Source organism: Erpetoichthys calabaricus, chromosome 12 (genome assembly GCF_900747795.2).
Source record: "Erpetoichthys calabaricus chromosome 12, fErpCal1.3, whole genome shotgun sequence".
Classification (NCBI taxonomy): Eukaryota; Metazoa; Chordata; class Cladistia; order Polypteriformes; family Polypteridae; genus Erpetoichthys; species Erpetoichthys calabaricus.
The window spans coordinates 9,205,205-9,232,393 of record NC_041405.2 but is presented as its reverse complement, the minus strand read 5'-3'; the positions used below and the strand labels follow the sequence as shown (position 1 = coordinate 9,232,393).

Sequence of the window (27,189 nt, the reverse complement as noted above, 5' to 3'; positions counted from 1 at the left end):
AAATTTTAATTTTAAATCTTAATTTTAATTTAAAAATTTTTAAATCTTAGTTCTAATTTTAATTTAATTTGAATTTTTTATTTGTCATGTTGTTGCACTGTGGACCCTGAGCTTCGCAATTTTGTCAGTCCGTATACTTGTATATGGTTGAAATGACAGTTAAGTTCGCTTTAACTTTGACTTCTTAGCTCCCATAATGGACACATCCATTCCTCTTCTTCTATTTGAGATATCTTCAAGTCAAATAAAACTTTAGTGTGCTCTTATTGTACTATTTCCATTAGGCAATACCCATAAACACACACACACACACATATAAACGTGGGAGCCTTGGATGCACTAAGTGTTTAAAATGCTCAAGCTGCTTCACACAAACCTGACCGCATTTCCTGCACTGGTTGTTCAAGACGCACTTCATGAATGTATGTAACCTCACTGAAAGGAGCCCCACCTGACGTGCAAACAGCTAGTGGTCTGATATGGCAGCCAAAACAAGCAGAATACACTTCGAAGTGGCCGATCCCTCTGGACCACCACCTCACACCCGTCCGCAGCTTCCAGGTAGGATCTTAGAACTTATCAAGATACAAAAACAGGTCATTCATTGATGAAGTGACTTCAAACTGCACTGTATGCGTCTTGTGCTTTGTATGATGCCTTTCATTAATTGCTTTCTTAAATGGAATTAAAGAATACTTATAATGATATTTTTAATGTTTAGTCTGGTTTCTAGGGCTGCATATGTGAATGTATAATTAGGGCAACCCAATTGAGCAGGCATTTCACTTGTTGAAGACTAAACTTCAGACAGAAAGGCCCACAAACAAACAGCAACTGAAAGCCGCTGCAGTAAAGGCCTGGCAGAGCATTCAAAAGGAGGAAACCCAACATCTGGTGATGTCCATGAGTTTAAGACTTCAGGCTGTCATTGCCAGCAAAGGGATTTCTACCAAGTATTAGAAATGAACATTTTATTTCCAGTTATTTAATTTGTCCAATTACTTTTGAGCCACTGAAATGAAGGGATTGTGTTAAAAAATGCTTTAGTTGCCTCACATTTTTATGCAATCGTTTTGTTCACCCCACTGAATTAAAGCTGAAAGTCTGCACTTCAACTGCATCGGAGTTGTTTCATTTAAAATTCATTGTGGTAATGTACAGAACCAAAATGAGAAAAAAGTTGTCTCTGTCCAAATATTTATGGACCTAACTGTATATTCTGCATTCATAAAAATACATCAATGTGATGAATACATTTATGGAAATTTAGAAATATTTAGAAATATCTCTTTGACAATTCAATAGTCTTTGATGAAATAAAAAGGCAAAATATGAGTTGTAAAATTCACATTAGGCATTAATGTTCAAAAAAATTCATTTTAGATTAATGTTTGTTTTTTGACTTTACATCGGTGTAAGATATGCGTTATTTAAAAAAAATATTTAAAAATAATCAGTAACGTTCACAGAAAAAATAAAGGCTGTCACAAAACTTCACCAGTAGTATTCTATAAATTGGTGAGGATTTTATGTATATTTTGCACCCATTTTTGGACAGATTTTGAACTTAAAAAACATATAAAAACACATTTCAATAAGCTTAAAAACATTTAAAAATAATCAGTAACGGTCACAAGAAATGTAAATGCTGTCACAAAATTCACAGATATTATTCTATAAATTGGTGATGAATCTATGTATATTTTGCACCCATTTTCGGACGTATTTCGGACTTAACAAACAAAATTTATGTTTAAATAAACTTAAAAAATATTTAAAAATAATTAGTAATGCCCACAAAAAGTGTAAAGGCTGTCACAAATTTCACAAGCAGTACTCTACACATTGGTGCCAACTTTATGTGTACTTTGCACCCATTTTCGGACAGATTTTGGACTTAAAAAACATATAAGTATATATTTAAATAAACTTAAAAATAATCAGTAACATTCACAAAAAATGTAAAGGCTCTCACAAAATTCACAAGTAGTATTCCACACATTCTTGCCAATTTTACGTGTATTTTGTATCCATTAGAGACCAATTTCGGACTTTTGAGAGCTATTTTTGATTTTTACAAAGAATAGGGACATTTTTGAAAAAAAGGAACACTTGTAAACACATTGTAGGAAGAGGTGAATTTTTCCGTAGTTGGTGTTAATGACAGTGCTGTTTTCATTTCAGAGATATGAAGCCTCAAAGTCCGAATGTGAAATGAACATCAAGCGTCTTTCCTGCGTTACGTTTCTCCGCACCGATATTTATCCGCCCCGTTTAGTTCATTTATGCGCACCGCCAGTTCAGACCTCATTAGCAAACCCGAGTCATCCCTTTCTATATGGAGATCACGCACTGTGTGAGTGTCCCGTTATCTGAGGACCAATGAGGGGGGCCTGTTGGGGGTTCAGGAGCTCCGCTGGACAGCCAATTGGATTGCACGTGTTTGTCACTTGGTTTACTTGAGCCGAGTCAGATAACTCCTCCCACTCCCTAATCTTCGTCTTTCGCTAATTCAGATTTTTTCTTCTATTTGCTCTTTTGTTTGTTTGTATCACAGAAGAGCGATTCGGACACCTGATCCTGCCTGTTGCAATCGTCCTTTCCGTGTGTCTCATATTGGCAGCAGGAGCTTCAATTGTAGTTCTGGCACTGAAAAGTAAGTCTCACAGTAATTTCTTTTTTTTCCAGTTCTGTTAATTTGTACGACTTTTCCAACAACTTTCAGTTCTCAGACTTCATTTACCTAACCTTAAGGAGGGTTCATCTGGAAGTACAATGCATTTAAAGTAGCCCTGAGGAAAAGCGGACCACAGGCCGAGCAGACAGAAGAAGTCTGTCTCTTGTCCTGGAAGTTCATGCCACACACACACACACGCACACTTGTTCATCTAAATAAGTCAACTAACTTAAACTTTATGTCTTTTAGATGTTCCATAAAACCAGAAAACTCACTCTGACATGAGCAGAACATTGATCGTTATTATTAATTGCATAAACACATACTGTACATAAATTGCATTACAAAGACTACACAAAACAAACCTTTCATTGTCACCTAAAACACTGTCCTGAGTCTTGTCACTCCTCCTTTATTCTCTACCTCTCACTCTCCATAATGAGATTACTGTACTGATTTCAATTTACTCTTTTAACTATCCGTTACTTTTCTTTTTTCTATGCTGCCATCTAGTGTCTATTCATTATAACTGCAGTACTAGGGTGTTGTACCGTGTTAGCCATTACGAATGTAGAGAAAAGCCAAGCAAAATGACACCTTTTATTGGCTAACTAAAAAGATTACAATATGCAAGCTTTCGAGGCAACTCAGGCCCCTTCTTCAGGCGAGATTGTAATCATCAATTTGCTTGGCTTTTCTCTACATTCATAATGGCTAACACGGTACAACACCCTAGTACTACATTATAACTGCAGTATTCTTCATCATAACCACTTTTACCTTCCAATTTAAAGTCTAACCTACCCAGGTGGCACAGTAGGTGGCGCTGTTGTCCAGAGCTGTCACTCCACTGGGTCTGAACCCTGACTTCATGGTGTTTGTTTGTTCTTTAACTTGACTTTTTCTGGGTACTCCAATTTTACCACTTAATCCCAAAATATTGGTGTGTGTCAGAGCAATTAGGAGTTAAAATTTCACTTTGGCGGGCAGCACGGTGGCGCAGTGGTAGCGCTGCTGCCTCACAGTTAGGAGACCCAGGTTCGCTTCCCGGGTCCTCCCTGCGTGGAGTTTGCATGTTCTCCCCGTGTCTACGTGGGTTTCCTCCCACAGTCCAAAGTCATGCAGGTTAGGAGGATTGGCAATCCTAAATTGTGCCTAGTATGTGCTTGGTGTGTGTGTGCCCTGCGGGGGGCTGGCGCCCTGCCCTGTGTTTGTTTCCTGCCTTGCACCCTGTGTTGGCTGGGATTGGCTCCAGCAGACCCCCATGACCCTGTAGTTAGGATACAGCAGGTTGGATAATGGATGGATGGATGGAATTTCACTTTGTATTGGACTGGTGTCCCATCCAGGGCTTGTTTCTACTTTCTGGGCCATTCTCCCAGGTTAATTTGACCATTAAGTGGGTTCTGAAAATTGTTAGATGGATGTAATGCACCTCTTTTTAAAGCTTATTGTTTTATAATGTTTATTTACAAAATCATATAATGGAAACACAAGCACCATTTATTAATATTAGCAATAATCCTATTTAAATATGTTAATAAGTCTCAGTTATCCTGGTTCCATCACATCCATTTTGGTTGCTTGTGTGTCTCTTCTTTATTAGCCTTCTCATTTTTGAGGTCCACTTGTTCCTTGGTAACCCCTTTCTCTTTCTGGCTGCTTCTTTGATCGTGTCTTCCCATACCTTCTTAGGTCTTTCCCTTTCCTTTACCTTTCATCTCAAACACCTTTTTGGGACACCTTGTTTCCCTCATCCTCACTGTACATTCGTACCACTGTATGGACATAACTGTTAGTGGTTTTATTTCTATTGTTTCCACATGTGGCTGCGTTTCCAGTTCTTCACTAATTCTTTTATTTCTTCTCCTGTCTCTTTTTGTTCTACCAGCCTCTCATCTCAAATACTTCATTTCTTACTGCCGTTATTTTAGATCTTTGTTTATCCTGTATTGCCCAAGATCCTGCACGTTACAATATAGGTGGTACAAATATCATTTTATATAGATGTATCTTCGCCTTTATATTTAATTCCTCCTTTCCTAATTAGGTGTTATTAATTTGACAGAATTCTTTATTTGCCTTGTTTATTCTGTTTCCGATTTCTTCATTCGTCTTTCTATCGTCACTTATGATTACCCCAAGGTACTCGCACACTGACACGTTTTGTTGTTGTTTTCCATCTATGGATATCCACATTTGTTGTTTCTATCTTGTTCTTCCCTTTACTTTTCAGTACATTTATTATTGTATCGTTCACATTGTGAACCACTAGAGGGCGGCGCAGTACCCAAAACCCCCCACACATCAGCACAGACTCCATTCTAGATGGTAAAAAATTCGAACATGAGCGTCAGTAGGCTTTGTGCCCTAGGAACCAAGTTACACAAACTATTTTCTAACTTTTCAGTAATTATTTACCACTCAGATGCTGATCTTTCTGATCGTAAAATAGATCATTACGATAGCAATTGATGAGAAGAATTCATAATTAATTGCAAAATTATGGCATTTGAGGGTTCCTCTAGAGTGCCTCTTTCTCTTACATGATTTGGCTCAAAAACTCATCAGCATATCATCATCTCATAACAGGCTCGAGTTTCAAGTTTGGTAATTTTCTGTCCAGCCATTTTAGTTTCAGACCATCCTCAAGAAACTGTGACACAGACAGACACACACCCATCATCGAAATATTGATGCTTTCGGTTTCGGGACACTAAATTGTTGAGATCCATCAAAAACCAGAGATCGAACTATTTGACAAATCTAAAGCTTTCTCTCCTCTCCAAGAGATGATGGGTTATGGTGTCAGAGGACACAAAAAACAAGAAATAGATTTATTGCCACAAATACCTTAATGCACTCCACATCTCCAACAATGTGACTTTTCCCTTCCCTACTCCCCCGAGTTGAGCTTTGTCAGACTCCCGTCCCGACTCTGACTCCCCGTGCGAAGAGGAGCAGCTTCCTTTATACCGAACACAGCAGTACTTCTGCTGCTATCACATTGCATGCAGGAAGCACTTCTGGATCAGGCCAAACCTCCCACATGACAAGAGAGAAGCCTACAGAAGCTCCCCCTAGCATCACCAGAGGATCCCAGCAGGGCTACCCATCACAACTACAACTCCCATGCTGCCCTGTGGGTGTCCAAACAGGATACAGGCCAGAGTGATGTCACCACCCAGTGTAATGGGGAAGCACATGACCCTGGGAAGTATTCTTCCCCGTTTATCAATTATAACGATTACAGTCACTAACCACCCTGCTCGGGATGCCGTCCACCAAAAAGACTTGCTGGCCCGGTAAGGAACCATCCATCCCAGCTGGGATGCCAGCTACCCCATGTTGTCTTTTACACCCTCTAGCTTTCTCTTCCGTGTTATTAATTTCCTTTGCAATTAATGTTGTATCATCCGCATATACAGTGCACCCGGAAAGTATTCACAGCGCATCACTTTTTCCACATTTTGTTATGTTACAGCCTTATTCCAAAATGGATTCAATTCATTTTTTTCCTCAGAATTCTACACACAACACCCCATAATGACAACGCCTGGCATTCACACCAAAGAGTTCAATCTTTGTCTCATCAGACCAGAGAATTTTCTTTCCCATGGTCTGAGAGTCCTTCAGGTGCCTTTTGGCAAACTCCAGGTGGGCTGCCATGTGCCTTTTACTAAGGAGTGGCTTCCGTCTGGCCACTCTACCATACAGGCCTGATTGGTGGATTGCTGCAGAGATGGTTGTCCTTCTAGAAGGTTCTCCTATCTCCACAGAGGACCTCTGGAGCTCTGACAGAGTGACCATCGGGTTCTTGGTCACCTCCCTGACTAAGGCCCTTCTCCCCCGATCGCTCAGTTTAGATGGCCAGCCAGTTCTAGGAAGAGTCCTGGTGGTTTCGAACTTCTTCCACTTACGGATGATGGAGGCCACTATACTCATTGGGACCTTCAAAGCAGCAGAAATTTTTCTGTAACCTTCCCCAGATTTGTGCCTCGAGACTCGGAGGTCTACAGACAATTCCTTTGACTTCATGCTTGGTTTGTGCTCTGACATGAACTGTCAACTGTGGGACCTTCTATAGACAGGTGTGTGCCTTTCCAAATCATGTCCAATCAACTGAATTTACCACAGGTGGACTCCAATGAAGCTGCAGAAACATCTCAAGGATGATCAGGGGAAACAGGATGCACCTGAGCTCAATTTGGAGCTTCATGGCAAAGGCTGTGAATACTTATGTACATGTGCTTTCTCAATTTTTTTTATTTTTAATAAATTTGCAAAAACCTCAAACCTTTTTCATGTTGTCATTATGGGGTGTTGTGTGTAGAATTCTGAGGAAAAAAATTAATTGAATCCATTTTGGAATAAGGCTGTAACATAACAAAATGTAGAAAAAGTGATGCGCTGGGAATACTTTCCGGATGCACTGTATCAGATCATAAGTCAGTACTGGATTTCACTTATAGTATCCCACAACTACATTTCTAAGTTCTTTCTTGCAATTGTCTTATATAATCCATTTGTATGATAAATAATAGAGGACCGAGGCTATCTCCCTGTTTGATATGCTTTTCCATATTCCATTGCTCTGATGTCTGCCCATTTAATTGTACCATTCCTACATATTTTTTGATTTTGTTGTCTCATTGTGAACAGGTTTATTAATTTTTTAAATATTATTTTCTGTGTTTTGTTGGATTAGCCATTCAACCCTGTCCTGAGTGGTGGGTGCTGCACAGAGAGAAGTGTTACTACTTTTCAACCAACAAAACAACATGGACTTTGAGTGAGGAGGACTGCATCTCACGGGGGGCTCAACTCATCGTGGTGGAAGACCAAGAGGAACTGGTGAGTAGGGACAATAAGTTCTCAGCTTTAACAGTTTTTAATAGTATACTTTATAACATTTTGTTAAATTCCATATATTTGTATTCATAACTACTTTTACCAAATTGTTTGGTTTAGAACAGGGGTCCTCAATCACAGTCCTGGAGGGCCGAAATAGCTGCAGGTTTTTGTTACAACCCGGTGGCTTAATTAGAAACCAATTCTTGCCAATAATTTAATTTCATGGCTTATTGGTGCTTTAACTCTGCCATGTCCGGCCATTCTCATTTCTTCGACTTTCTTCCCCTTTTTAAGGACATCATCCAAATGATTTGAAGGCTAAAATGGAGGAATAATTCTCAGTCCTTCACTTTTTTCTCTTCACTTTCCATCCAAGTATTTAATTAAACCCAATAGTGCGTGATAAATACACACAGGTGGAAATGGTGAAATGCAGGTTTCATGTCATTTGCATGTCATTGCTAATTAGGAGCAATTAAAAACCAAGAATACAGCTGTTTAAGACTAAAATAAGCAATAAGGGTTCAAAGTGAGACAACTAAAGTGAAGCAGAAGTGTCACTTGAGCAATAAGTGCTTCTTATTAAGCAGCTGGGTTAGAGCAAAAACCTGCAGCCACTGCGGCCCTCCAGGACCATGATTGAGGACCACTGGTTTAGAACAACAAATCTGTTTATCAATAAACTGCTATAAAAAATCATCTAAAGAGCAATCATATATGGGAAAATAACTTAAAATAAAATAGGGTAGAATATCACCTGAATTAATTGGGATTGGGCTGGTTTGATTAATTAAATGGTTCGGAAAATCAACCTCACTTGGAAGCTTCAAGGTACCTGTGATGACATGTGTTATACTGCATATACCGTACTGTACAAAAGTTTTAAGTGTGAAAAAATGCTGTAAACAAAGAATGCTTTCAGAAATGGAAGTGTTAATCATTTATTTTCATCAATCAACAAAATGCAGTGAATGAACAAAAGAGAAATCTAAATCAAATCAATATTTGGTGTGACCACCCTTTGCCTTCAAAACAACATCAGTTCTTCTAGGTACACTTGCACACAGTTTTTGAAGGAACTCGGCTGGAAGGTTGTTCCAAACATCTTGGAGAACTAAGCACAGATCTTCTGTGGATGTAGGCTTCCTCACATCCTTCTGTCTCTTCATGTAATCCCAGACACACTCGATGATGTTGAGATCAGGGCTCTGTGGGGACCATACCATCACTTCCAGGACTTCTTGTTCTTCTTTACGCTGAAGATAGTTCTTAATGACTTTGGCTGTATGTTTGTGGTCGTTGTCCTGCTGCAGAATAAATTTGGGGTCAATCATACGCCTCCGTGATGGTATTGCATGATGGATAAGTATCTGCCTGTATTTCTCAGCATTGAGAACACCATTAATCCTGACCAAATCTCCAACTCCATTTGCAGAAATGTAGCCCCAAACGTTCAAGGAACCTCCACCATGCTTCACTGTTGCCTGTAGACACTCATTATTGTACCGCTCTCTAGCCCTACGACGAACAAACTGCCATCTGCTACAGCCAAATATTTCAAATTTTGACTCATCAGTCCAGAGCACCTGCTGCCATTTCTCTGCACCCCAGTTCCTATGTTTTCGTGCATACTTGAGTTGCTTGGCCTTGTTTCCACGTCGAAGGTATGGCTTTTTGGCTACAACTCTTCCATGAAGACCACTTCTGCCCAGACGTCTCCGGACAGTAGATGGGTGTACCTGGGTCCCACTGGTTTCTGCCAGTTCTGAGCTGATGGCACTGCTGGACATCTTCCGATTTTGAAGGGTAATAAGCTTGATGTGTCTTTCATCTGCTGCACTAAGTTTCCTTGGCTGACCACTGCGTCTACGATCCTCAGCGTTGCCCGTTTCTTTGTGCTTCTTCAAAAGAGCTTGAACAGCACATCTTGAAACCCCAGTCTGCTTTGAAATCTTTGTCTGGGAGAGACCTTGCTGATGCAGTAGAACTACCTTGTGTCTTGTTGCTGTGCTCAATCTTGCCATGACATGAAACTGTCTTCCACAACCTCACATTGGTAGCAGAGTTTGGCTGTTCCTCACCCCATTTTAAGCCTCCTACACAGCTGTTTCTGTTTCAGGTAATGACTGTGTTTCAACCTACATGTGACATTGATGATCATTAGCACCTGTTTGGTAGAATTGGTTGATCAGACACCTGACTAGAATCCTACAAAATCCCTGACTTTGTGCAAGTGGACCTATAAGAATTGATGCTGGTTTGAAGGCAAAAGGTAGGAACACCAAATATGGATTTGATTTAGATTTGTCTTTTGTTCACTCACTTTGCATTTTGTAAATTGATAACAATAAACAATCATTTATATTTCTGAAAGCATTCTTTGTTTACAGCATTTTTTCACACCTGCCTAAAACTTTTGCACAGTACTGTATCTTAAAATATTAAGCGGTAGGAGTACAGTATAACAACCAGAACGCTAAAAGTCAGTACAGCCTGCCTGGTCTCTGCAGGTACAAACAAGCACACAAAACACAAAAATGTTTGTTTTCACCTGAACTTCAATTACTTTTCAGTTTTCCAGTTTTACTTAGGAATGAAGCAAGCTAGTTTTGAGGAGCAAACACTAAAACTGAGCCATAATACAGTACTGTCACACTTTATCACCAATTTGAATCTTGCTGTGCTTTTGCACACACATATGATCAAATATAACCAGCGGCACAGGCAGACACAATACAAGCTCTGTCACACGTGAGCAGGTCAATCTGTGTAGCAGAACATTACATACCGCTGCTTGTAATTATCAGAAAACTAAGTGTTGATCCTGGCCATGTAATCTAAATGAGTGTCACTGGGTTAAGGTGGAGGTGACACCCTGAGTGATTACTCACCAGAGACAGTACACACCTCACAGTCGTCAGCTTGTGGTTGGTTTTCATGCTATCATTATGCTTTTTCAAACTCCATGAAGTATTGTATGATAAAAAAACAGCAGGTTGCTTAAGAGCAACAAAATGTCGTGGATTGGACCTAAGAGAGACAAGTTGCCAGGTGTCTGCAGAGTATTAGAAGGAATGGAGCTACCTGTAGAAGCCGGCATTGAAAGCAGCCTTTTTAGAGCATGGAAGAAGTAGGGGTGTGGATACAGAGTACTATGCCACATGTACTTCAGAAGAGGTCATCCACCTGAAGCTAAGCAAGTCTAGGCCTGGCCAGTACTTGGATGGGAGACCATCTAGGAACAGCTTGGGTTGCTGCTGGAAGAGGTGTGGGTGAGGCCAGCAGGGGGCGCTTACCCTGTGGTGTGTGTGTGGATTCCAATACCCCAGGACAGTGATCTGTGCTGTAAAAATCATGCCGTCCTTTGGATGAGACAGAAAACTGAGGACCTGACTCTCTGCGATCATTAAAGATACCTGGGCATCCTTTCCTCAGGGTGAATCCTGATGTTCTGGTCATTCTGGACCCCTAATCCTCTCCTAGCTCTAATCGGCTACCTATATCACCCCTTCATCACCTAATAGCTAGTGCGTGGTGAGCATGCTGGTGCAAAAATGGCTGCCATCGCATTATCCAGGTGGGCATTGCACATTGGCAGTGGCTGCTGTGGCACCTTAGTCACTATGTAAAGCGCTTTGAGTAGTGAGAAAAACACAATATACATGTAAAAAATTATTATTATAATTATTATCAGTCAGCACAAAAATGATTTGTGTTTTGTGATTGAAAGTACAGTAATATTGCTTCACTAGTATTTTATTAATAAGACTGAAACATCTTTCTGTGAAACAAGTACTAAAGTGTTTTTCAATTTTGTCAATATCCTATTTGGTGATTCACCTAGACACATCCTAAGTAATATTTCCTGGGGTCAACAGGCGTTTCAGTTCTCACAATATCAGACACGGTGGCCTAGGTGGCCCAGCTGGTGTTGATGAAGCCCAGGTTTGTATCCAGGTAGCTCTGTCTCTCCCAAAGATTCCTCCTGTCAATCCACAAACACCTAAAGGTGACATCAGCTGCGTCTGTGACGTCCTTGATGGCCCCTCTACTGCTGGTCCTTATGATGTTCAGCTTGTGATAAACTTGGATCAGTCATCAAACCCCCTGCAATCATGGAAAGTAAATAGATTTTTTAGTTTAATTCTTATTGCAGAAGGCTGCTGCAAAATTTTCATTCATTCTTTCCATCAAGTGACATGTGAATAACAATTTATGGGAAAGATGTCACAATTTCTGAATCACACATTTTGGGTTGAAATTATGTGAATGTGACAAGGGATTAAGTCTGTTGAGATGTTGTCCTCCACAGAGTATTGTTGGTTTTTCAAAGGGTCCTCATGCTTACATAACAATGCAGACACCCTGAAGCCATTTCATAATTAACTGAATTGTTTCCTCTGCAGGAACTTCTCCGTCAGCAGTCTAGAATCCATTTAACTTTTTGGATTGGACTGAGAAGAAAAGAAGGCTGGGCGTGGATTAACAGACAGGCTTTTAATTCTAACTGGTGAGGCATTTTTCATACAGTGGTCCGTGTCTTTTATGGCTGTCCTTGTGTAGTCCTGTTTGTGATAGCATTTAAGCCACTTACCTCCATGAACCCATGGCTCAGTCTTGATGATGTTTTCAGCTCTGGTCTGAAGTCTGTGTTATGTTCTGTTTTCCTTCTGAGATTCCTTCACAAGTAACATGAGATTATCTCATGGACATTTTTGATATTGTTCGGTGTTATTCAGTATTAGTCCTTATTAACAGTCAGTCAGTCAGTCAGTCAGTCAGTCAGTCAGTCAGTCAGTCAGTCATTCTCCAACCCGCTATGTCCTAACTGTGTGTTATTAACACTCATTCTATCATAAATTTTGTTATCTCCATTATGCATGAAAACAAGAGACTAAGATTTTTTCTTCTGAGCCATCATTATGGAGCAGGAAACATACAAAAAAATATCATTTTTGAGTGGAGTTTTCGATTAAGGAGGTCTCCTTAGGTGATGTTCCCCATGCCAACTGAGGAATATTAGGAAGTTTCTGATTGGCTGTCCTCCCCAGTAAACCTTGTAGATTTGACAAGTGCTGTCCTCTAGTGGTCAGTTGAATGTTAAGCTTTAATAACAGTCTTAGTGTCTTGCCTGAAGCAATCCTGCACCTTTTGAGCAGAAATGGTTTCTCACCTGCCGAAATGTTCACACTTTAAAGTCCCAGTGCTTACGGGCAACTTCAAAACACAGCAAGAGAGAAACGAATGAGAAGTTAAACTTGTGCTAAAATTTAACACATTACAATATGGTTTTAAAAGAGATAAGAGGACCAGATAAGAGGATTGTATACATCTCTCTGACTGACAACCTGATTGTATGGAAAGACTCATCAAAAACATCTAAAGACTTTGGTGGACAATCATCTTATCAAAAGATCTTGACTCGATATTGTTCTCCTCGCTTGCTAAATGAATCTTAGCCTAAAGAGGTCTATTAATTTTTTACATTTAAGACGTCTCACTTAAAGGTTTTCCAATGTTGTTATCTGTCCTGGTGTCTATATAAACACAGGGGACTCCAATTTCTGTATTACATCTTTGCCTGAAGAAGGGGCCTGACTTGTCTCAAAAGCTAGTATATTGTAATCTTTTTAGTTAGCCAATAAAAGGGGTCATTTTGTTTGACTTCTCATTACATCCATAATGGCTAGCACGATACAACACCCTCGTACAACAATAGTTTTCTTGTAATTGTCTTTAGCTGTTGTTCTTGTAAAGCACTATGAGCTGATTTCATGTGAGAACATCTTTCCATTATCACTGTCGGACCCAACACTCGTTCATTATTGTGTGTTTTTCCAGGTTCAGTTCTGATTCGACACACAGTGGGGACTGCGCCTGTCAGACTGTGGTGGGCATTCATAGTGTCAACTGTAGTATGAATCAGCACTGGATCTGCCAGAAGGAAGTTGCTGACATGTGACGACACGGGAAAAGACTGCAGAACTGAAGAGAAGACCCTGCATGCTGCCATCATTATATAGATATTTGTTTATCCGAAATGACAAAATTGGAAAAAGAAAGCCTATTGTGTGAAAAAACAGTATATAAAAGCTGCCATTTGTAGCGGATCTGCCTATCAAATCGTGCATGTAAATAAACAGAGAAGTGTACGGTAGGAAATGTGCCACCGAATCTACACAAAGAAGTGTAAAGTGCTGATTGAGTCAGTCGAGGGATGGAGAATGCATTGCTTTTGTCACTTTTGTGAATTAGAGAGATCACATTGCAGACAGCCGGCACTGAGTGACCACTTTGTTGTGCCTTCTCAGACAGTGAAAAAGTGACAAAAGCACACCAAACTGTGTAAATCAAGTCAACAGATGTAAGCAGTTCAAGTTTACGTCTGCATTGACTACTGATTTGTTGTGTGTTTGCTGGTGCTGATGTGTCGTACTTTTGTTCTGAGGTTGACTGATGATACAAGGAAAGGTCGGGATGTCGTTTTCTTGGATGAATTAAGTCCCGGGATACACTTGGTTGTCCTTCTCTGCACTGCTTCAAGTGCTGCTATGTCTTTTTCCGTAGCACAGTAACCAGAACTGCACACAATATTCCAGATGTGGTCTCACTAGTACATTAGATCATCTGAGCATAACATCCCTCGATTTATAGTCAACAATTTTGACAATATAACTTAACAGTTTATTTGCTTTTCTAATCATTTCAGCACAATGCTCGATAATGAAAATGTTGTAGCATCATAAACTCTGAAATCCTTTCAGAGGTTGCGCCTTTTAAGTCAGTGCCTCCCATCTTGTTTTTATAAGTGACGTTCCTTATGGCACTTTTCCACCTTAAACTCATTTCTCAAGTGTTCATCCACTTCTGAAGCTTGTTCAGGACTTTCTGGATCATTTTTGCTACCGCCTCAGTGTCAGCCTTTCCTCCAATTTCAGTTATCATCTGCAAATTTCACAGGTTTATTACAAATTATACCGAAATCGGTGTCATTAACATAAATCAGAAAATGTAATGGGCCAAGGACAGACCCCTGAGGGGCTCCACTGATGCCCCCATTCACCTCTTATTTGTAATCTTTGTCTCTCTTTGAGATCTCGTTTTGCCGTTTACCTCTGATGCCTACAGTTTCTAGTTTTAGAATTAACATTACTCTGGAACTGAGACAAAGGCTTTGCGAAGGTCAAATTAAATTCTATCAGATACTTTGCTTTTTCTGACTATTGTAGTTGCCTGTTCAAAAAAATCTAAAAGACTGGTATGACAAGATCTTCCTCTCCTAAACCCATGTTGGCTGTTGTTTAATATTTTACTTTCATATTAGTACTTTTCTAATTTATTTCTTATTAAAGTTTCCATTACTTTGCATAGCACAAAAGTAAGACATATTGGTCTGTAATTCCCAGGATCCATTATGTTACCCATCTTAAAGATTGGAGTCACATTTGCAACGCAATGTTCCAGTTCTCCAGTGCTCCTCCCTTCTCAAACGGCTGCTCAGATATGCCAAATAAGAGTTTAAACATGATATTTTCATTTTTTTTCAAGAGAACTAGAAAGATCCCATCAGGTCTTGAGTTATTTATTAGTCTTCAGCGTATTGAGGGCTTGAAGCACTTCTGACTCTTCTATTTTAAAATCTGTGAACTCAGACTTTATGTTTACTTCTGCCTGGGGCATGTGGTAGAAATTTGTCATCTTCTTAAACAAAGAAACATCCTCTAACAGGACAAATCAGTAATCAAGCAGGAGAAAAGCTCTTCATTGTATCTTTTAATCACTCCTCAGCAAAATGCCTTAGAGGGACAATTCTTCAAAAGCAGTCTGTTACAGCCTGGTCAGAATGATCACTGAAACAAAGAATAGAGGTTCATTTTATAAACTATTGAATTTACACACAGTGTCAATCAATGCATACATTTACTCTGGTTGGTTCGTTGGTTTACACCTAAATAACTTATATAAAATAAAACTCTGTTATATTATATTCTGGTGCTTCTTTTACTTTTGAGTTGAGCCATCACCCTTGAAATTTCTGTGCATGTAACAACTGTCCACTTTTGTTTATAGGACATCTGCTGATTTCTTAGTCATCTCTTTGTTGTCTTTCGGTACATTTTGTTGTTCACTTGTCCTTTACCTGGATTCCTAATATGCCTGAACAGGTTTCTGACATTTACTAACCCTTTATGCTATTTATCTAAAGATGGAAGCTATGTTACCCTAAAATGATTCTTCCACAGGCATTCCATTTGTTTTATCCTTAACAAATACTTAGAGGAAATATTTATACAGTTCATTTGCTGTTTTCTTCTTATTGTTAATGAGTTCTCCTTTTGTGTTCCAAAAATTTCTTAAATTCTCTTTTATTGCCTTTTTCCAAGAGTAAAAAGTAGTTTTTGGTTTCACTATCCATCCATTATCCAACCCGCTATATCCTAACTACAGGGTCACGGGGGTCTGCTGGAGCCAATCCCAGCCAACTCAGGGTGCAAGGCAGGAATCAAATCCCGGGGCAGGGCGCCAGCCCACTGCAGAGTTTTTGGTTTCACTAGCATTTTTAAAATTTTCTCTTTCGTCCCTTTGATTATCTCTTGCTGAGTCCATTATTCCTTTAAGTCAGAATTATTTGAGGGTTGTTTAATTTTTAGCATTCATCTGAATGTTAGCACAGCCACACAATAAACAGACAACTCTACAGTGATCTAAAGCTGAAGGTGGCACTGCACTAGTTAACTTTCAGTTCAAGTTCAGATCGCCACCACAGAAAACCAGAAAAAGAACAGAAGAGAAAGTAGGGGTTAGTACAGATTTTAGAGCCACCATGAATAATAATGATAATTAATTGAATATACAGAGTATCAGGGTTAAACTAAGATGAAACTATGAGAAGGCCATGTTACAGTAATGTGTTTTCAGCAGTTTTTTAAAGTGCTTGCTCCACTGTATTAGCCTGGCAAATTCCTATTGGCAAGCTATTCCAGATTTTAGGTGCGTAACAGCAGAAGGCTGCCCGTCTCACCACTTCTTTTAAGTTTAGCTCTTGGAATTCTAAGCAGACACTCATTTGAAGATCTAAGGTTACGATTTGGTGTGTAAGGTGTAAGACATTCCAAAATATAAGATGGAGCAGATTATTGAAGGCTTTGTAAACCGTCAGCAGTATTTTAAAGTCAACTCTAAATGACACAGGTAACCAGTGTAGTGACATCGGAACTGGAGTGATGTGCTGGGATTTTTATTTCCGAGTTAGGATTCTAGCAGCTCCATTCTGCACTCATTGCAATTGATTGATGTCTTTATTGGGTGGTCCTAAGAGGAATGCGTTACAGTAATCTAGCTGATTGAAAACAAAAGCGTGAACTAATTTTTCAGCATCTTGCAATGTTATAAGAGGTCTAACTTTTGCTATATTTCTTAAGTGAAAAAATGCTGTCCTAGTAATGTGATTAATATGTGATTTATCTATCTATCTATCTATCTATCTATCTATCTATCTATCTATCTATCTATCTATCTATCTATCTATCTATCTATCTATCTATCTATCTATCTATCTATCTATCTATCTATCTATCTATCTATCTATCTATCTATCTATCTATCTATCTATCTATCTAAAGCATTCTTAACCACTGCTAAAACAACATAAAGAAAAGCGGACATTGTCCCTGAAACTAAGCGTCTCTCTCAAAGACCCCGAGACTTGTAACGAGCTAACAGGCCTGCACATCATGATACCTGCTACATTATCTCACCGACTACACCTGCCAACAGCGCTCAAATCCCATTGTGTTCCTTATTTACTCAGTTACCTATAGGCTGTGTTTTTATTTTCCAAATCATAGCCAACATGAACCCTCAGCAACATAACATTAATAAATATATATTTTTGTCAGTCCGATGAGTGCTGCAAGTGAAACACCGACACACTAAAACCAGGAAATGCTGACCACTTGAGAAAAGTGCCACCTCAGAGGACAGGAGGACTTGTTGTCTCCACACTGCTGTCTCCATGTGTGGCTCTGACTGCCGTTGGTTCTGTCTATTCTTGTGTGCCGCTGTGTTGTCCAGTTCTCATAAAATGAGGTGCCGGAACAGAAAACTCAGTCCAGACAGCATTTATTCTTAAAAAGGGAGAGGGTTGTGACAGAAAAGAAAAATAAGCATGTCTTTGTAACTAATTTGTTGTGATTGTTCCTGTGATTTGACTACAGATGTTTAGCTCTCATCTTACAGATCCAGTGTTTCTCAAGGCTGCAGTTTTGTCTGTTTATTGACTCTTTTTCTACGAAGGCACATTCTCTGTGTTGATCAGTTTTATTCATCCTGCGAGATAAAAAGAAAATGGGGTTGCTGACTGCATTCAACAGAAGTATATGACATACCTGTACTAAAAAAAGAACAGAATACTACAGTTTGCCAGTTTTTTCCCAATGAAATTAGATGTGTTTTGGTTTCTGGAGTATTTAACACCAAGTGACAAATCTTCTAATCTTCTTTATATCCTTTATGCCTCACCTGATTTGTTCTCTTTTAATAGCACCCACGCTTATGCCAAGCATATGCAGGCCCAGGCCAAGTAATCATTTTGTTTGTTTTCTGACCCCAGTTACTCAAACAGAAGGCTAAACAGAGACAGAGATATGAAGTGGGGGAAACTCCACCTGAATGGAATGGCACGCTGATGAGGTGCCAGTCCAACTGACCTCCGCAACTTTGGGATATGAGAGGAAACAGGAGCAGGATTAGGGTTATGGCACATGGACGTGGGGAGAATGTATAAACTCAACAAAGATGGTGACCACCCTGGAATTTAAAGGAAGGACTCGGGAGTGGTGAGGAAACCCAGCTGACTATTGTGGCCATCATTAACTAAACAGTCCGTATTCAGTACAACCCATCTCTACTAAGAGAATGCTAATAAGCACCAAAACAGTGGGACTTATATTTAAATGATGCACAGCAGGGTTATTTTTCATAATAAAGAAGATAAAAATTTGTTAGTGTGAAATGAACACTGCTAATTTTCTCCCTGTTATAACTTTTCAACTTAAAAGTGAAAGATCATACAGTATGATGGCCCGGTAAAGTTAAAAAGCAATGCAGGATCAAACACAGGAACTGATTTGTCTCGCCTTCAGGATATAAAGAGCATTGCTTCATATGACCGTGGACTGTATTTTAAGTTGAACAGGAGGAGTGATAAGCAGAATTATCAGGAAATTATCATTGTCCCCCAGAAAGACTTAAAGCATTTAACTGGAGCAGTGCAAACCAAATTGGGGGACTACATGTGAAGTCTCATCCACACACACTGAGTCAGCCTCCATGACAACTGCTGGGCTGCCTGCCCTCTAGTGACCTGGGGAAACATTACACGCATCTAGCCAAGCCATACGTCTCTCTTACAGTATTTATGCTTGCAGTCACTCTGTTGCCACTCCATGGCATCAAAAACACCTACAGGGCATACTGACCCTGGCAAGTGTTTACCCAGAGTGGCATTAAAAGAAGCTTTGCCGTTAAATTCTTCATCTTTACTAAAAGTTAAGTCATGTCCATCTCCTGTCTTACCTTTGTGACACCACTGTGCAAGCCCAGCAATTCTTCTGTTTATATCTACAGTTCACTAAATATTTAATGTTAAATCAATTACTTTCTAGTTCACCAAGTTTATTCTGTGATTAATAAATGTCTGCTCCACACCTGGGGCCTCATGTATAACGCAGTGCGTAGAACTCACACTATAACATGGCGTAAGCACAAAAGCGGGAATGTGCGTACGCACAGAAAAATCCAGATGCAGGAATCTTTACGTACGCAAACTTCAACGTTCTTCTGCTACATAAATCCTGATCAGCGTGAAAAGTAACGCACGTGCACACGCCTTCTGTCCCACACCAACTCCTCCCAGAATTACGCCTCTTTGAATATGCAAATCGATATAAATAGCCTTCTGTGAAAAGACAATGGGAAAAGCACGGGGGAAAATATAAGAATTTCAGCGAATACCATGTGGAGGCAAAGGAAAAACGTACTATTTGTTGGTTTAAACAGTGGTATAATCAACAAAAGGAAGTTGATCGAGTGACAGAGTGTCAGAGAAACTCGAAAGCTCAAGTTCACAAAGTCGCACAGTGCCCGAAATAAAAAAAGAAGTCACATATCAAAGTCGGCGTGAAAAGGTGAGTCGTAGCGGACCATCTGAGTGTCATATGAAAGCTTATTAGGGTACAGACAAAACAAATAGGCACACAGTGGGAAAAAAGCACGAAATGTCAACTTTAATCTCGAAATTTCCACTTTAATCATGTAGTTTATTTTGCCATTAAAGTAGAACATCATAAACTTCATCTTAAAATCGTTTAATTTACTAGTTTCTCAAATCCCATCGTAACTAAAGTAGCACATTAAATGCTTTGTTCTGTATTTGATCTTCTATGTGCTCTATGTGTGTGAATCACTACCTGCTTCTTAAACGGGCTTTCTCTTTCTCCAACAGGACACATAATCTATTGCATTTGTGATATTACAGCTCTCTGAATAATTAAAATACTGAGATGTATACGTGATATCTTTTTCATGATGATAGGAATGAAAGCATGTTATTAAACATGGGAACATGGTGGCGCAGTGCTTGTTCATGTCTCACGCAAGAGGCTTGCTGCGCCATGCGCGACTTTCGATGAAATCATTTATTACAGAAGTACTGTCTCTTTCAAACGTACTAACCTCCAATTTCTGTCCTTACTTTTCTTTCTCCAAATACCCAATCGCCACACAATCAACTCTGTAATAGACGTGAAGCCATTTGTAAGCTTAGAACGCCGATTCTTCAAAACTTTTAGGGAACATTGAAATATCTTCATAGTACATGTTTAATTATTCTATCCGTCTATCTTTCCAGTGTCGTGTCAGCACCAGCAAGAATATAACGCAATGCAGGAACAATCCCTGAACTAGCTACCGCTGCAGCACCGTGTCCTCACATGTTTAATTATTAACAATACTGATTATTTAAATGAAGTTAAAGTTTTATCTGTATAATATAATCAACATATTTTGCTGCATTTCATCTTAAAAATTTTATCGTCATCATATGTAAATACGCGCTTTATAAAGTGGCGCAGGTTGTGCAATATTATAACTGTAGTGCAAGTTTACACTGAGGTAATTGTACTTATAAGTAAACAGTTCTACAAGGAGCACTTGATGGACTGATTGAGTGCGTTTAGAGTTCTTGGGATGAAACTTTTTCTAAACCGCGAAGTCCGAACTGGGAAGTCTCTAAAGCGTTTTGCCGTGGCTGAGGCAGCATCTGCTTCATGTTGTGTACCGATAATTCTCTTTCCGATCAGCTGCTGCTGTGATTCCCCACTCAGATACAGTGATATAAATACTCTGAGTGGTGCTGTGAGAGTAATATGGAAAAAGATGATCTGCTGTGGCAACCCTTAACGGGAGCAGCTGAAAGAAGAAGAAGAAGTGCAGTGAGAGTAACAACGCTAAAGCAGTTATGGTATTTGGAATACTATGGCTATTCCCTGGACCATTATATTGCTGCAGGTTAATTACAATCAGATGCATAACACTAATAAACAATATGCAATTAGTTTCAGTGTATTTATAAAGCCGTGTCTGGAATGTGGATCTAAGAAAGACCACACAGGAACAGTAGCACTGCTTTGACGCTGGGTGCTGCCAGTCTGCAAAACCGAGCGGAGAAATTGCATACGCCAAGGAAATGTGCATGTCTTTATGCCAAGTTTAGGTTTTATACATCGCGATTTGAGCGTGGAAACATTCGTACGCAACATTTCTGTGTGTACGCACCGTTTATACGTGAGGCCCCTGGTCTTTAAAGGCACATTTTCCATTAAACCTGGAATGGAGTGATGATGTACACAATGGAGTAAGTCACAGGTTTTGAAATCTTTCCCTCTCCTTCTGTGTCGTCTCATTTCATCTTAACTCTCATGAAGTGTGTTTAGTTTATTTTTAAGTTGCCAAAATTAGAAAATAATGATCAGCCTGACCTGGGGTGCTGCCCTCATACCTTAGAGACCTATGACTGATTTCAAAAGGCCTAATGTCGTCTGGGGGCTATCAGCAATGTCAGCCACCAGGTGGGATGTATGTCTGATGTATGTCTGGTCTACAGTGCAAACATATTGGAAAATCACACTCAGCATATCACTTCCTGTGCAGCTTAGACCTACACACAGAAGACTTTGTAGAATCAACTGAAAGGTGGGAATGGCCGATTTTAAAAGATCAAAAGTCATTTGGAGAGTATCAGCAAAGTCACGCACCAGGTGGGATCGACAGGCCGCTCATCAATCCACCTCCATTCCTGTTGAGAGTTTCTTTTTAGCCCAATCCAGAAACCAACAAAGAATCTGCACTCGAGAATGAGAAACTTCTAGAACAAAAAACAAACAAAAAATTGAAAAATTTAAAAATTAGCAGGAATGTTTGAAGGACCTTTGGACTCCATTAATTCAGCTCTCAACTTGACCATTGCATGTAACTTCATTCAGTTTCTGCCCCTTCTTGTCCAAGCCACTGCAGAGAACTTAGTACCTTCATAAATTCAAAATGGGGATCAGTACAGCAACATCTAAAGGTTTTAGATGATTACAAACTACCAATGGAATAAAAAGATTAAGATATTAAGATATTTTTGTACTGTATTGAGGATTTGTTCTGTTCTTTGTATTGTATTGTATTGTATTGACCCCCTTCTTTTGACACCCACTGCACGCCCAACCTACCTGGAAAGGGGTCTGTCTTTGAATTGCCTTTCCGGAGGTTTCTTCCATTTTTCCCCCTACAAGGGTTTTATTTCTTGTCTTCTTAGAGAGTCAAGACTGGGGGGCTGTCAAGAGGCAGGGCTTGTTAAAGCCCATTGCGGCACTTCTTGTGTGATTTTGGGCTGTACAAAAATAAATTGTATTGTATTGTATTGTATAATTGAATTAATGAAAAGAACAACGCACACTTTTGTGCACAGTTCTTTAATATGTGACATGTTGCATTTAACTGAATTGTTATTTAATTGACAGCTCTTGAGATTTGGGGGTGGAGGGTGGAATCCACATATCTCCACTTGTTTGTGTTTTTTTTTTTGTTTGTCTGTTTGTTTCCTAAGGACTCTGTTCACATACTTCATTCCAAAATAAATCAACAATGCAACTGAAGAATAAATGGCAAATTCATTATTACCATCCTTTTCTCAAATGCATTTAATCCATAGGCCAGATCCCATGGTTTTCATGCTTAGTATCCCGTTTCAATTGCCTCTTTCCATCCTCAAAGTTTCTACTTACCAGCTCCTCCTCATCATCAGTCACAGCAAGCTGAGCACCCCTTGAAGTGCAATCGTCCACACTCATCTGCCATGTTGTTTTATTGGTTGAAAAATAATAACAGTTCTCTTTGTTCTGCACCCACAACTCAGGACAGCACTCAGATGATCTCACTGTAGATCACAAAATAGGAATATCCAGGTTAAAAAACAGAGACTGCAACTCTTTAAGACTAAAAGTAGACAGTAAGGTTTGAGAATCTTAACAAGTGGGCTAACAAAAATGAAGCCCAAAAATGTCCCTTGAGCAATAATAGTGACAGCAGCAATAATAAAGAAATCGGGCTGGAAGAGAACTTGTGCAAAGCTGCCCTCCAGGACTGAGCTTGGTGTAAACCTCCATACTGTGGTTGGGCTCTGACCAGTAAGACGATTTGCTCTATAGATCAGTTAGCAGTGCTCAGGCATTCTGCCTCTGGCCCTTCACTAAGTGAGCACAATAATAATTATGAATTATTCCATCAGTCAATAGTACCGAGTACAGTGAAATTCTTATTTTCGTGCGTTAATCAACATACAAGCCGTGAACTCCATGACTAGCAATTATAACTCCTTACCTCAAAACTTATATCTTCCTTGACTGAAAATATTTTAGGGACCTAATTTGAATGTAAAAATGTATACTTTATGGGCCTGCTTTGATTATGATTATACTGTCAACATCACCACCATGAGATTCTGGATAGGCTGACTGGTGAAGCACAGATTTTTGATTCGATTTGACTTGATATACTGTACTTTTTCAATCCCCAAGAGGAAGATGTCTTATTGCATCACCTTTGCAGGTCAGAGTGCACGGTCAGCCATTGCACAATGACCCTGAAGCAATTTTAAGGTTAAGAGCCTTGCTTAAAGGGCCCATCGGAGTAGATCCCTTCTGGCAATAATGGGATTTGAGCAGGCAACCTTCCAGATACCAGTGCAGATCCAGTTCACTCTACCTCTACGTTGGGCCTGGACTATAAAGACGGGAGGAATCCCAAACATTTAGTCTTAAGCCTCTTTTCTTTGTTGAACACTTATTAGCATTTTCTTAGAATTTTCTTTCCTGATTTCTTTAATTTTTTTCTTATCAAGTCTTACAACAGCAGTTCTCAAACTGTGGGGCACGACCCCGAAGTAACAAAAAAGGGGGCACGAATGTTGCCATATGTGACGTAATTTCGCTATTCGTAGGGAAATTTTAAACTTGTAGCAGTGTATTGGCAGCAAAAAATATAGGAATAAGTTTTATTAGGGATTCAAAAAAAACGTTAGGGGGGCGCGATTAAAACTGTTATGAAAACTCGGGTCGCAAATACTTAAAGGTTGAGAAACGCCATCTTACGACATTATCTGCACTCGTATTTCCTTTCCTTCTCTTTGGACTTCCTGTTATATTTTTAATTGTTTTAGGAATTACAATTAGCTTTGCTTCTTTTCTCCCCTTATGTTTTCTAGTGTTCATTTGTCTAACTATGGCAGCATAGCGGTGCACTGGTTGTGTTGCTGCCTTGCAATAAGAAGACCACAAGATCGCAGTCTACATGCTCCAGTATGTTCTCCCCAGGTCCAATGGAGATTCAATTTCCTTGCACAGTTCAAAGACACGCAGGTCGGGTGGATCAGTGATTTTAAATTGGCGCCTGATGTGGGCTTGCAAGTTCATCCTTTGATTGCCTGGCGGTATAAGTGGTGTTATCAGCTCCAACTGCCCCACAGCCCTGTGCTAGATAGATAGATAGATAGATAGATAGATAGATAGATAGATAGATAGATAGATAGATAGATAGATAGATAGATAGATAGATAGATAGATAGATAGATAGATAGATAGATAGATAGATAGATAGATAGATACTTTATTAATCCCAAGGGGAAATTCACAATAAGATAATAAGATAATAGATAAGTGTATTAAAAGGTTGATTGGAATTTTGTAACTCATTTTGTGAATTAAATTGACTATAATTGTTTTATTCATAAGCATAGGTATTAAAAAATATAATAGTACTAGTAACACTCGGACCTATGCTCCTCGAAGAAACTTGGTGTATAGACCTCTCATGAAACACAGCACCTTAGGTCACTCCGCCGAGGTTGGTGCAATGTCTTTCACTGCCATCAGATGTTGCTGTGGCTCTTTTCCTGACATGCTCGATGGACCTTCTTCCATCGCTCTTGGAGTGTAACTTTCAGTCATCCTGTGCAATTTGTTTCACTGTCACAGCAGCACACAAAGCCGCCTGCCATGAGAAGGACCCAAGGCCCTGCTGTGCTGTTCCTGTCAGACATCACTGCTTGTCACGAGGCACGTGGCCACGTCACTGCCTGCCATGAGAAGGACCCAAGGGCATGCAACCATGCTTTTCCTGTCAGCTAAGTCACACAGCCATGTCTTGACTAACTGTGAGAAGGACCCAAAGCCCCACGGTGCTGTTCCTGTCAGACATCACTGCCTGCCATGAGAAGGACCCGAGAGCAAGCGGTCGTGCTTTTCCTGTCAGCTAAGGCGCACAGCCATGTCTTGACTAGCTGTGAGAAGAAGTCGAAGCCAAATTTCGGGACTGCCTTTACAAGCAAATCCAATTAATGGGTCATTTTGTGCTTATCACAACATACTGTAAGCTATTGGTCAATGTCAAGATCAAGCTTCAAGGAGCAGGGCTTTGTGAGTTTTTGCAACTCAGACAGAAAACACTTAATACTGTTATGTAGAGATGTAACACAAATGAGGAGACACACAGTAAATGTGGACCAACTGCTTAACCTTGCTAACATGAGGAAATCCACATTTTTAAATGATCAGAGAGGCAATTCAAGGAACATAACCAATTAATTTTGCTTTAGATTGTTTAATCTATTTTTTTTTGTCAGGAATATGTATTTGGGCTCATGGCTGTCATTTGTGCTTTGCACTTCACCCTTTTGATTCTGTCTCTCTCTATTATTCTTTCTCTTCCTCCATTGCACTCCCCCAACCTACTCCTCTACTCTCTTTTAGGCCCTGGTAGTTCATTATTACTGCAATCCTGGCATATTAATCCCTGGTATATTCCTGGCATATTAATTCAGTTTGCATCTTATCATGAAGGTGACCAGTCATCTCTCCCTATACATAGACTGTGTGTTCCTTGATTCTAGCAATACATTTAGTGTTATGTTTGGTATCAGTGTTAAGTTGTAGAAACCTGAAAATTCTTTGTCCTTTCACCTCTATACCTGCAAAACACATGCTGTCTAATCACATTTCTGATTTTTTCATCTTCTTAAAAAGGAAGTAGCATTTTGTGGCACATGACAAACAATTGCCAACGACTATAAATAACTTCTCATCACCGCCGATTATGACATGCAGTAGCGTTACATTCATTTCCTGAAGCACAAGTTGGGATGGATGCTGAAAGAATTTCATTTTTAGTCTGACCAATATGAACGCACACAACACAGTGGCAGCATTGCTGAACATAAATCCATGTACTGTACTCTAATTCTCTGGCAGCACTGGGCACAAGACAGGAAGTGAGGTCTATTGTAACATAAACATGAAATGTAAATCTTTACAAATAATAACTCTTCAGATTACAGAGTGCACGACATCATACTGTCTTTCTAAAAATAAAACCTCAAAGACGAATCTTTGAAAGGATGTTTCCTGGCACAAGGCTTTATTTCCTGGACTTGATTTTACTTTTAACAAAACTAAATACATGTACAATATGTTTTTAAAAATATATCATTACCAATATGAATATATTTTAAAATATGATATGAAATGCATCAAGGTTAAATATATTGCAATATCTTGCAGAAAATTGAAATGTATAGTGAAATATATCAATTTTTGCATTTTATTTTTCACAAAATGTAAAAATATAGTTTTTAATATTATTTAAAATACTATGAATAAAAAACTAAGATACATTTAGAAAAATATCACAATATATTTTTAAATGTACTGTAAATGCTAGTTTCAATACACTGTACAATAATTTTTTATGATTTATATTTCAGAACACTGGTCATTTTTGTATATCGCAGTATATTTTAAAACCATGTTAACCTGGCATTGAAAATATCCAAAATACATCTCAGAGGTGTTTTTTATATTGGAATCTGTTTGAGACCAAATTGCACAGCGACACAACACAAATGACAAATCTATCATTAACTGATTACAAACAAGTAATAAAATTGTAAACTGAGGCCTACACACGTTGGCAGAGCAACCGACCTGAAAGACGTTTAGTGTGCTGCAGGGGGGCTCACAGGACACTGGAGTCGTTGGGAAGAATGTGTGGAGCCTTCC

General features: G+C 39.4%; 2 protein-coding genes across 12 annotated transcripts in view; one reads left to right on the top strand and one right to left on the bottom strand.

Annotated features, from left to right (window-relative positions):
• Window positions 1–27,189, top strand: part of LOC114662269 (killer cell lectin-like receptor subfamily B member 1B allele B) — a 192,844-nt gene that overhangs the window by 102,193 nt on the left and 63,462 nt on the right. For 5 of the 9 annotated variants that reach the window (XR_007936405.1, XR_007936404.1, XR_007936409.1 and 2 more), the window contains 4 exons: window positions 2,558–2,656; window positions 7,386–7,531; window positions 11,938–12,041; window positions 13,373–15,516. Coding sequence is in view for 4 of the 9 variants with exons in the window: in XM_051934620.1 (XP_051790580.1) it covers window positions 2,558–2,656; window positions 7,386–7,531; window positions 11,938–12,041; window positions 13,373–13,493 (470 nt within the window). In the remaining 5 variants the exon portion in view is untranslated. Of the gene's footprint in view, window positions 1–2,557; window positions 2,657–7,385; window positions 7,532–11,937; window positions 12,042–13,372; window positions 15,517–27,189 lie in introns of those variants that run through there. The other 4 variants (XM_051934622.1, XM_051934621.1, XM_051934619.1 and 1 more) reach the window with 2 other exon arrangements.
• LOC114661816 (killer cell lectin-like receptor subfamily B member 1A) overlaps window positions 17,705–27,189 on the bottom strand; it is a 29,890-nt gene continuing 20,405 nt past the window's right edge. The window contains exons 5-6 of one of the 3 annotated variants that reach the window (XM_051934631.1): window positions 21,847–21,879; window positions 17,705–17,860 (exon numbers count right to left, since the gene is read on the bottom strand). In XM_051934631.1, the coding sequence (XP_051790591.1) occupies window positions 17,743–17,860; window positions 21,847–21,879 (151 nt within the window). In that variant the 3' untranslated portion in view covers window positions 17,705–17,742. Of the gene's footprint in view, window positions 17,861–21,846; window positions 21,957–27,189 lie in introns of all 3 variants that reach the window. The other 2 variants (XM_051934630.1, XM_051934632.1) reach the window with 2 other exon arrangements.